The sequence below is a fragment of the Nothoprocta perdicaria genome, unplaced genomic scaffold (assembly GCF_003342845.1).
Source record: "Nothoprocta perdicaria isolate Ctin4 unplaced genomic scaffold, notPer1 scaffold_446, whole genome shotgun sequence".
NCBI classification, from domain to species: Eukaryota; Metazoa; Chordata; class Aves; order Tinamiformes; family Tinamidae; genus Nothoprocta; species Nothoprocta perdicaria.
The window spans coordinates 143,047-154,273 of NW_020455695.1; the positions used below are offsets into that span (position 1 = coordinate 143,047).

Consider the following 11,227-nt stretch of genomic DNA (forward strand, 5'->3'; position numbering starts at 1 on the left):
CGCGGTAACGGCCGCCGCGCGGTAACGGCCGCCGCGCGCCCCGCCCCTCGCGTCCCTCGGCGCAACGGTGCCCGCGCCGCAGGCGGCCGCTGCGAGGCGGGATGGGGCTTCGTGTTTCGGCTTCGCTCCGCAGCGGGGAGCGGGTTGGGAGCTGAGGGGGAGATGTGGCGGCCTGTGCCCTCCCTGCTGCGGCTGCCGCCGGCGGGGCTGTCCCTGGTGCTGCCCTCGCCAGGCTGCCCCGCTCCCTGCTCCGCGCGGGGCCGTAGCGCCCTGGAGCTCCCCGGCGCAGCGCTTCGGCCTCACACGGTGTCAGAGGCACCTGCCACAAAGGGGCCCTGGATTTAACTTCAGTTCCTTCAAGCAAAGGAGCAAATGAAGGATCTATCTGTCTATCTGTCTGTCTTTTCAAGGTCTTCAAATCCTTGGTGAGGGTTTAGGCACCCATTTAATCTCAGGAGTGCCAGACCACTCTTTCCAGTGCTTTTCAAAAGCAGCAGGTTTCAAAAAGCCAGGTGAGAGCTCCATTTCAGGAGCAACACATTCAATGAGGTCCACGTCGCCGCTCTGCTTTCTAAACGTTTTGACCGTTTGTGCTTTCTAGGGAGCTGGTGTCAAGGGTTGTGTTCTGCGGTGCCTTATCCACCTGAGCATGGGACCTTGCTGGGTTTGGCACTGAGTGGTGATGCGCATGTGGATGGCGAGCCCCGAATCCGCCGCTCCTTGTCTTTCCGAGAGAAGGATGGTGCAGAGGAGAGAGGAAGCGGTGTTTGATGGAAAACAATGGAGTGACTTAAAATAAGAAAGCAGCACAGCAAAACATCCTCCTTGCTCTGGACACAACTTACCAAGAAAGCTAAGAGGGAATCGCCCAGAGCCTGCGTCTCCCTTCAGCTCCTTTCACAGCACTGTGGAGACGCGAGACCGCTCAGCGCCATCAGGGTGCAATGACAGGGACCATGTCCCAGTGAGAATAAAACCCTGTCCTCCACCTGGTGATGGTGGAAGCCCGGCTAGTTTCCTGTCAATGTGAGTGGAAAAGCACCTGCTGAGTTCAAAGAAACCCATCTGGGCTTCTGTGGACCATCTTCTTGGCAAGAGGGAATAATTCCTGGTGGCGACTCTGCGGCTTTTTGGAGCTGAGCTGAAGGCCAGCTCAAAGAAGGTGCTCATTATTCAAAGGCTTCAACGTTTTCCATATCATTATTATTATTATTGTAATCTGTTTTTTTTTATGGGAAACACCATGCCAATAGAAGTTTCTTGCATTTTTCTCATCTTTTATTCGTCTTCGAATTTTGTGAGCTCAGTGTTTTGCAGCCTCCTCTGTAAGGAGGTATGTGCAGTATTTTGAAGAAACTGCCTCCCGGCAAATCACTCCAAGCGCTGCCATTCAACTTAATTGCTATTTTATTTTACAATCGGTTACGTGCTTTATGGGGGTAAAGTATACCCAGTGTGTATGTGTGTGTGTCTATCTATTATTTGCTTGGAGAAACTTTCCCTCAGCTGGCAACGTCATGGGTGAGGACCGGGACGAGAGGGACACGTGAGGGGGAAGTCCTCTCCGTGCACCAGTGGGTAACGAGTGACCCTTAGTGCCTGGCGTGACTGGAGAGCAGGAATTCTTGCAGCAGGAATCCCCGCAGCGGTTGCATTTTGAAGTCCTTATCGATCCTTCTCCTATTAATAGCAGTAGGATTTTCAGGAGCGCGGGGAAGAGCCTGATCTGCAGCAGCCCGTCGAAGGGCTCTGTGCAGCTGAGGTTGCTGTTTCCCTCAGAGGGAGCTCAGCCCGTGAGTCAAGTTGCAATCCCAAAATTCCCACCGGGCAGCCCCTGCCCCCTCAAGAGCAGAGCCAACAGCCCCTCCAATCTTTCTTCTTGGGAGGGGAAATGACAGGGGCTGAACTAAACATCACGCTGCCCAGTTTCAACGTGTTTCCTGTTTTGGAGGAGGCAAGTCCTGGGTTCCCCGATCCCATGCCCAGCAGGAATGTTTGCTCGGGCCGGGACAAGCCCCACCTCTGCCGACAGTAACACGCAGCACTCTCCCCATTTCGATAGGCTATCAGCTCGGTTTATCAGGGCATACCCTCCAGCTGCCCCCTCCTGAGCACGCTTCCCTTCCGGCCAGAGCAGGCGGGGGCCGTGTGTGAGCTGAGCTCACCTCTTATTTCCAGGGATCTTAAGAGCAGGTTTCAAGCCTTTATTTGCTTTTATTTTTTCCCAGTCTGTGCAGGAAGTCTGGGCTATAAAAAAAGTTGCCGAGATAGAAGTGTAATTACGCTGGCACGCCTGCATTCCTGCTGCGGGCTCAGGCGGGGACAGACTCCTCCTCGGCAGTGCCGGCGCGCTCCAGCCAGCGGGAACGGACCCCTGGAGACTGTCGGCACGGGCAGCGCGTGCAAGCCAAGCCTCCAGCCATGCTGAAACAGATATTATCGGACATGTACATCGACCCCGAGCTGCTGGCAGAACTCAGCGAGGAGCAGAAGCAGATCCTCTTCTTCAAGATGAGGCAAGAGCAGATCAGGCGGTGGAAGGAAAGAGAAGCTGCTGCGGACAAGGATTCGGCCAAGAAGCCGCCGCTGAGGAAAGGTGAGTTGCTGCCTGCGGACACAGCTCTCGCCAAGGCTTTGGCTCCCTAGGTAGAGGGGCAACGCGGCCCCAGGGTCATTCCTTTACCTAGGGCCACATCAGTCATCTTCCCAAACCAGAACGAAACCCGTTGCCGATGGGGGTGCTTCTGGACAGGCATCCAGCTCGATTCAGTCCCTTGCCCAGGACCAGGCACTCTGTCCTTCACCAATTCCCCTTCCTGGGGAGGCACGGTTTATTTGTCCCCCGGGACATGAAATGCATCAGTGTCTTGCTGAATGGAGCTTCCAGATCTGTGTTTAAAATAACCATGGAGGTGAATGCATGTCCCTGAGCGCTAGCAACAAGGCTGTGACATATGGGAACTTGGCATTACCTGGGCTGAGGCTCTTGAGATCCGAAATCCCTTTGCCGGCATTATGGAGCATGCGGGCTCACAGCTGGCGGATAGGGGGTCCTCTTCCTCCTGCCTGCTCCCCTGCAGGTAGCCCAGCCTCACACAGTCCCCTGGCAAGGAATGAGAGGAAGAAAGGAAATGCTGGTGTCTCCTTTGTCGCTTTGGGGCTCAGAAACACCTCCTGAATTGACTGAGAGTAACTCCGGCTCTGGCGTTGCGAAATGAGCTGTGAAATGCAATGGGGGGTGTGGGTCTGCGCCTTGTGCCAAGCGAGCTTCGAACAAGGGATGGGCACAAGAAAGCACCTACAGCTCCGCAGCCACAGATGCCTCCTTGCTTCTGGCCACACGAAGCTGCCACGGGGAAGGCGCTGCCGGCGGCAGCACCAGGAGGGCACGGACACGAGCGGTACCCGGGGCGGGTGAGCAGAGAGCAGTAGCAAAAGGCTCCTTCTCTTCCAGCCGGCGGGAAGTCAGTGAGATGGAAGCTCGGAGCCGACAACGACGTCTGGGTCTGGGTCATGGGGGAGCATCCCTCCGACAAATCGTACGCTGCCATCTGTGAGGAGATCCAGGCCCAAAGGGCAAAGCGGCTGGAGAGCGAGCAAGGCAGCGGGGCCAGGTAAGCACCCGCCACGCGGGTGCTCGGCGGGGGACGCAGAGCAAGGCAACCTCTCCAGAACCCCAGGCTGAGGTCTCCGTGCTGGATGCTCCCCGTGTCGCTCTGGGAATTCTCCCCATGGGGAAGCGGGTGAACAGGTCTAACACCCACCCTGGCAACAAGTCCCAGCCCTTTGTAAAATCCTGCTTTGTTTTCCTTTGATTTCTGCCCCAGGCCAGGTGGCGGGGTGGCTGGGGTGGTTATCGCAGTCCCGCTCCGCTTGCCGAGCAGGGAGCCAGGGGAAGGTCAGCTTCCCGTGGGCACACGCGATCCTGGCGGAGACTCAGCATCCGGCCAGGGCCTGCCCTGGCCATTCAAGTCCCCCCTCGTATCCCTGCGGTGTGTGGCAGCCTCTGGATATCACAGATGATACGGGTGTTATTGCAGCAGCTGAGGTGTTTGGATTGTACTGATTCATCAACCGGAGGCCGTGCTCAGCTGGACGTCAGCTACTCACAATGAGTAACCACCGGAACTATTCCTTCCCCCTGGCCTGGAGAGAGGATAACCGCGCGCCCGGGCTCTGCTCACATCTCATTTCCTCTCCCCTGCTTAGGCAGCATCCAGTTATTCCCCTGGATTCCCACGTGTCACCCTTGCATTTCAGAGAGACTGACTCTTCCGTCACCCGGTCTCAGCATCCACTGCCAGGCGTCCTGGGTGGGATGGACCTTCCCAGGAACAACAAAAGCAGCGTGGAGAAGCAGAAGAAAGATGAGAGCAAAACAAGCACTATTGCAACAGGGAAGAACTTGGAGCTCAGAGAGGTACTTTCCCCCTTTCTTCCAACCCAGAAGTCTTCCCTTGGAGAAATGGGAAGTGCAGTAAAACCTGATTACTGATAAAGGGAAATCTGAAAAAAAGAACTAGCCAGCAGACTCTTAAAGGGTTCTTTCTTTGGTAATCACTGAAGAAAGTGTCTCAGTAGCAGTGGACAAGCTGCCTTTGGTTTTTTTTTGCATCCATTCTCCATTTAAAGTGACTAAAGTGAGGGTAAAGTGAGAGTCAGAGCACTTGCTCTGCTGCTCTCTGGCTGCTTTGGGCTGCTCCTCAGGCATGACCATGGAGGCTGGATCATCTTCTCCCATAAAAGATAAGGAGAGGGCGATACTATGAACAGATAATTAAAGAATTAGAAGATGATTTATGGCCTTCACAGGACAGCTCAACATGCAGCTGCCTAAAGTGTCTGCTGCTCTCCAGTAAAAAATAAACATGTACATTTAAAATGACTCAAATAAAATGCTGTCTGCAGAGAACCAACTTAGGAAAAGACACATGTGCAATTATCCACCAATATAATCAGAGCGGAATAAGAATATCCTACAAATTTAATGGGAAAAATGCAGTCTTGTTCAGTAGGGTCTTAATTGAACCTTTTTGCTGCTAACTTGTATGGCTGTTTCTTATTTCGTTGTACAGCCGCTCTGCATTTCAGAATAAAATCAAGGTAACTGAAGGCTGAGTTTTGGCAAAATGCTTCTCCCACTGATTTCAGATCCTGAGGAGAGCTTGGGTGTTGTGTGCGTGTTGTGTGCTGCTGGCTCCTTTATCAAAAGCCTCTGATTCACCTTATTTTTTCAGCATTGTTTGCTGGAGCTGAGCAACTATGTGAGGAATCTTTTTTTTCTTCCTTTTAAAGGAAGTTGTTAGTCACAGCTGGAGAGCAAGCAGCTTTTAAAAAACACCCCCCCACCCACACATACACACGCACACAACCACCACCAAAACCCAGATCCCTTCAAGGCCCTTCGAAAGGAAAGAGCAGGTCTGCCTTTGTATCTCTCTTCCTGCCAATGATATTTTTAGCCGTATTCCCAGCTTTCTGCTGGAAGGAGAGTTCAGGCTGAAGAGCTAAGCCTGGGAGAGGGGCAGTTTCTCTAGTCCGCCCCTGTTACAGCAGTTTCCTGAGATCTAGTTACCATTTAACTGTACCTGAGAGAACTGTGCCTTCTGCGTGTGTTGCTGCAGGCGATGTGGGTCTGAGATAAGAACACAAGCAGTTTCACTCGCTTTTGGACTTCCTAGTTCTCTTTCAAGGAGAGGGAAGTTGGAAGCCCGTGTTTAATATTAAATATTAGCCAAATAGATGATGACGCTGTAACAAAGCCCGTCCTTGGTAAGCAGTGTAGTGCAGTTAACACATTGCTCATTGCTCCACGGGAGGCAGCCTGGGTCGAGCAAAGGGGTCAGCGTGTGTTTGCTCACAGATAAGTCTGGCTGTTGCTCCTAAAAGACAAGTCTCGGCTACCGCCTTCTGCCAGGGCAGCTAAACTGGTTTGCAGGGGAGCGGGAACAGGAGGCACGCAGCTGGTTGGGGCAGGCCCACGTGGCGGGGTTTGCAACACCCAGCCAGGGCGGCCAACGAGCACGGACAGGTAAAGCGCTCGGCGGCAGCTTCTGGCACCGTTTGCTTTGTGGGGAGGGAGCTTTACGCATCCCCCAAATGCTCATTGGGGATTCGGGGCAAGGAGCAAGCTCCACAGCAGAGTGACAGCCCTAACGCTGCGTTCCTTTCTCACTGCTCTTTCTTTTCCGTGCGCAGAGGGAAGCCAGGGGGGTTCAGCAGATGCTGGCTGACTGCTACAGGAGGAAGTGCGGCTTCCAACAGGTAAGCGGTCATCTAGGATGCTTCTAACACGTCAGGTCAGGCCCAGACATTATCCTGGAAGCCCTGTCAGCTTCATCCAACCTGAATGGGTCCTCACCTCTTGGACCAGTTTCAGCCAGTGTTGCCACAGCAGACTGGGGAGTGAAAAGGGGAGGTGATCCTGGCATTCCTGATGGGCTGTTTTCCCCCTCTTTCTCCCTTGTAACCTGCAGTAAAGAGGGGTGGGATTGAGGAAATCACAGGGGTTCATGCTGCAGAATGAATGGGAACTTGACTTTTCCAGTACTTGGGAACTTGACTTTTAGTCCTGCTAAGGAGCAGGACTAAAAGCTAGGCTGGGGCAAAGCACTGAACATACCGCTCCTTTCCTAGACTAAGGAAGCAGAGAAGGAAAATGCAGAAGAGACCACAGCCTCCCCCAAGACACCACCACCACCACCACCACAGAGAGGTGCAAGTTTGGAGAGCCAGAGCACACCGCAGAAATCGGACGAGGCTGAGCCTGAATGGCAAGAATCCTGTGAGATCTTCGGCTGACCTTTCCTTCTGGCGCTCCAGTAATCTTAGGGCTCCACAGGGTCGTCTCAGTCATTCTTCTGCAGAAATGGAAGCAAATACTCAGTCAGGGGGTGGACAGCACTGCCAAGAAATAAAATTCTGTATAATCAGAACACAAGACTAGAGTTGGGCCAGGACATAGACTGTAATGAATCCAGAGGACAGGAGAGAACATGGCAGACAGCAGATACCTGTAACATCCGTTACTGCTGCCAGAAACTTTCTGAAATTCCTACTTAAGTTACTCCACATTTCTTTCTAGCATCTCCCAGAGAAACTAGTACTTTAAAGGCAATTTTAAAAATAGTGTAATCTAAAAACGTCTTTTTCCTTGATTCTTTTTCTGGAGTCTTGTCTCAGCTTCCACAGAGGCTGGGACAAAGATCACAAACTTAGCTTGTAAAAAATATTGAGAAATGCCCTCACATTTTGCCTGCCTTTTGTTTTCCTACCCAGATTCAGGTTCTGCTCCTTGCATCTTCCCCTCCTGGGGAGAAAGAACATTGAAGGAAATCTGAATGCCTTTCTTCCCCAGTTCCTCCCTTGCTGCTCAGTAGATGGCAATGCTCTACTGCAGATTGCTTTCACTTCAGGACAGGGGTTTTATTTTTCCTAATAAAAATAGCCTAGGCCGATTACAAAAGGAAGGAAACAACTGGCCTAACTGACAGGTCAACTAGGTAACCGAGCTGGCAACTCCTACAGACTCCAGGACGAGCTACCACATACTCATCAACCTGGATATTCAAGGAATTTTTTCATCAATTAAAAAATTACCCAGCCCAGTTCTCCACTTTCCATAAAAGCAAGCAGGGAGATGGCTGGAAGGCAGCAAGGTGGAAAGTTTTCACTCACATGGGACTATTTTTTTGTTGTTTCAGTGCGGAAATCCAAGGCAGCAGATGAGAAGAGGCGCTCGCTGGCCCAGCATGCCAGGGACGACTACCGGAGGCTTTCGCTGCAGGGCATCCGCAGGGAGAAGCAGGCAGAGGTTTCCAGGGGCGCAGGGGAGCAGAGGCGGCTCCGGTACCCGCCTCTCCCACCCAAGCCCGCACTTCTACCTCCTGCCCCAGCGAATGGAAGGGCAATCAGGTAAGGAAACGTGCACACCACGAGGAAGGTGAGGGCAGAAGCGCAGGGACTGGTGGAGGTGAGAAATGTTCGCCCTTTTCACATGGAGAGAATGGACTTTGGTGGAAGAACACAGAGCCTAGACCAATACAGACCTCCTGTGCCAGTTAGATAGGAGTCCTGCTCCTTTGGCTCTGCTCTTCTTGGTAGCAGCTCCTTCCCAAACCACCCAGCTAACCCTATGGCACTGCGCTTGCAGAGATTCCAGATACTTTTCTTCACAGATTCACAACCACAGTCTTTTCGCTGCAGGAAAGAGGGCATCCAGAGGACAGTGTCCAACTCTACTGAAGAGAGCATCATTAAGTGGTTCAGGGAGGAGCAGTTCCCTCTCCGAGCCGGCTATGAGAGAACGACGGACACCATCGCGCCCTGGTTCCACGGTGAGTCCTCACCATTTCCGCCCATATGAACGTGCTTCAAATTCCTCTAGCACTACCGCAACAGACAAGCTCAAGAGGCACAGCAGAGGTCAGATGTTCAAAACATCTGAGTTTGACATAAAATAGACTGAATCGCTATGTCCCGAATCCCAAATAACACATCTGATGGGGAAATATCTGAATATCTCGGATTCTGTGTCTTGAACAGGTATCCTAACCTCCAAGAAAGCAGAGGACCTTCTGAGCAGGGCAATGCCTGGGAGCTTTCTGGTCCGTGTGAGTGAAAAAATCAAAGGATACGTGCTCTCCTACCAGTCCGTGCAAGGATGTAAGCACTTCCTTATCGATGCCTCTGGTGATTCCTACAGCTTCCTTGGAGTGGACCAGCTACAGCATTCAGCGCTGGCTGACCTTGTTGAATACCACAAGGTGAATCTTTAGTAACACGCTCATTAACTATTTGTTTTTCTAATTGCCTCAGGGCATTTTAAGACAAAAAGGGAGAGATTCGGTTGTCATCATGTTTATGTCATCACATAAAAGCTATTTTAGCTACCGTTGGGTATCCCATGCACTGTTCTAGAAGGGTGCAGCTCTCCCTGTAAGAAGTCCCACATTTTATGTGCTGTCCTATGGGGATGTTTAGGGCATCTCAAATATTTTGGAGCTGGAATCGTTCCACTACTCTCTCCAAAGTGTGCAGAACACTTGGCACATGGGGCTCAGGTTACCACATGCTACTTAATACAAATGCTGATTAGGGGACACTGGCAGAATTACTCAGACTGCTTTTCGGTATCTCTCTGTTGTTGGCTGTCACAGCAAGTTCTACAGGCAGAAAATATCACCCCTGTCCAGCTTTAGAATAACAGAACAAGGTATCTTAATAGTTTCAAAACAGGCAAGATGCGAGGTTGAGCTCGCCACATTGCAAGTAATGACAGGCAAAGGTGGCTTCTTTATGTTGCTTCCCAGCGTGGGCTGAATTCTTGAAAGCAAGAGCTGGTCGGCTCGCGCTGCCCCAGCCAGTGTGAGGTCAGGATGGATACGTCTACGTTAAAGCCAGAGTTATATCCACAGGAAGCTCCTGGGCTTGACCAGGGCTCATGTGAGAGGGGCACTTGTCCCCTCCAGGATCTACCTTTGGCATTCCCGATGCCAGGATAACATCCCTGGCGCCACAGCCGGAGGGTGATGCTCAGGCACCTCGGGATGCACACAGACACTCTTCCATGCAGGGGGATCTTCCCCCGAGGCCCGTGGGCTCTGAGCTTCACCACGCAGCAAGATGACCGGGGCCCCAGGCTAACACCAGCTCCAGACTGCAGCCTATTCCAGGGATTTAGGGACAGACAGGGGCCCAGCAGCCTGTTTTGCAGGCAATATTTTAACTGTATCCTCTGCCAACAGGAGGAGCCCATCACTTCTTTGGGGAAGGAGCTGTTGCTTTACCCGTGTGGCCAAGAGGACGAAGAACCCGATTACCTGGCTCTCTTTGCATGAGCCTCCACTCTCGCTACGCCTCTTCTCATGGAGACTCTGCCTTGACGTTGGGCTGCCCACGCTCACCTGCAATTGCTGCCATAAGCACCTCTATTTTGAATCCTTCCTAGCAAAGCAGTTGTGGGCTCATCTTACCAGCTGAACCAAAGGATGCAGCGGCCCAGCAAGCTGTAAACGTCCTAGATTGAATGCACACATCGGAGTGCAGTAGAGGACTGGGCAATCGCTCACACGGGATGTGCTGCCACGTATTTTCCAGGGGGTTTTGTGGGTCCCTGCGGGGTGACTATGCTCAAACTGCCTCTTGTGTGACATCTGGGAGAGAGACCGGTACCTACAATGGAATATCTCACCTTCCCAAAGGCATGAAACAACCTGGAGAGGTGAATCAGTCTTGGGAGGTAGACTTGTTTCATGTAAAGCTTACGCATGTAAGATGCTGTTGGAATCAGAGGTGTTTAGCAAAACACATATACAAATCCTTGGTGACTCTAAGTGAAACTCGCCCGTGAAAGGGGATTTTCACAAAACATGCATTTCTTTAGCTCCTCTAAATCTCTGAATACAGTCCCACACTTGTTTAACTGTATCTAATCCCACACTGGCCTTTCTGCATGGACAGAGATCAACCTTTTGAAGAAGAGGATGTGGGAGTTTGTCTGCAAGTCAAATGTACAGAGTCTAAGCACGTTAAGAAGCAACGCCTCTATCAGTATTAGCTCAGTTTACAGAGCAGTGTTTGCCAGTAAAGAATGTTATTTTCCAAAATGAAGCTATTTATTGCAAATTGCGCCTGAACCACCGCGATGCGTCACGTGTGAGCTTTAACTCACCTTTTTTCCTTTCAGTGTTCATGCTCTCCCTTTGTAATCTGTTTGATTAGCCTTTAAATATACAACTGAGGCTATACACTGAAATACCCGTCTGAAGGGGATGCTTCTGCCACTGCTTGAAATTCCAGTCCTTCTAAGATGTCCCTTTAGCCTGCAATAGGATTTAGAGTCAAGACAGGACACAGAGGGCGTGTTGACCTGCATTCTGCAGCATACAGATTAAAAGAAAGTCTTGTGATCACCTGGTCTTAAAACTCACAGCTGTGTTAGTAAGTCATTTCCATGCAAAGGGGGGAAGCTGAAATCTGCACTCCAGTTACAGCAGGTTTAACTCGCTGGAGATAAAGCTCTGACGTAAAGGGAGCTTTGGAATGTAACAACACTCTCTCAGGGCAAATGAATTATGGAGCACTTTGATATCCCACGTATCAAATAGCTATTTTCAAGATAATCTGCATCATCAACCACAGGCAGGAGCCATTTGTGGTGGTGGGGAAAGCCCTTCTTCCCTCTTACCGAACTGCCCTCTTTGGATGAACATAGCCAAGAAAAGGG

At 51.5% G+C, this 11,227-nt stretch overlaps 1 protein-coding gene across 1 annotated transcript; it reads left to right on the forward strand.

The window, feature by feature from the left end:
- Positions 1–2,384: 2,384 nt before the first annotated feature.
- On the forward strand, positions 2,385–10,118 carry SH2D4A (SH2 domain containing 4A). Its single transcript, XM_026046492.1, has 9 exons — positions 2,385–2,596; positions 3,455–3,614; positions 4,261–4,420; positions 6,199–6,264; positions 6,637–6,784; positions 7,704–7,914; positions 8,206–8,336; positions 8,545–8,765; positions 9,747–10,118. Exons 1-9 carry the CDS (start codon positions 2,422–2,424, stop codon positions 9,837–9,839), a joined length of 1,365 nt encoding a protein of 454 aa, XP_025902277.1. The 5' UTR covers positions 2,385–2,421; the 3' UTR covers positions 9,840–10,118.
- Positions 10,119–11,227: the final 1,109 nt, after the last annotated feature.

Coding starts and splice junctions, on each gene's coding strand:
- SH2D4A (XM_026046492.1), top strand. CDS start 2,422: ATGCTGAAACAGATATTATCGGACATGTACATCGACCCCGAGCTGCTG. Junction 6,265..6,636: donor GGAAGTGCGGCTTCCAACAG/GTAAGCGGTCAT, acceptor CTCCTTTCCTAG/ACTAAGGAAGCAGAGAAGGA. Junction 8,337..8,544: donor CATCGCGCCCTGGTTCCACG/GTGAGTCCTCAC, acceptor TGTCTTGAACAG/GTATCCTAACCTCCAAGAAA.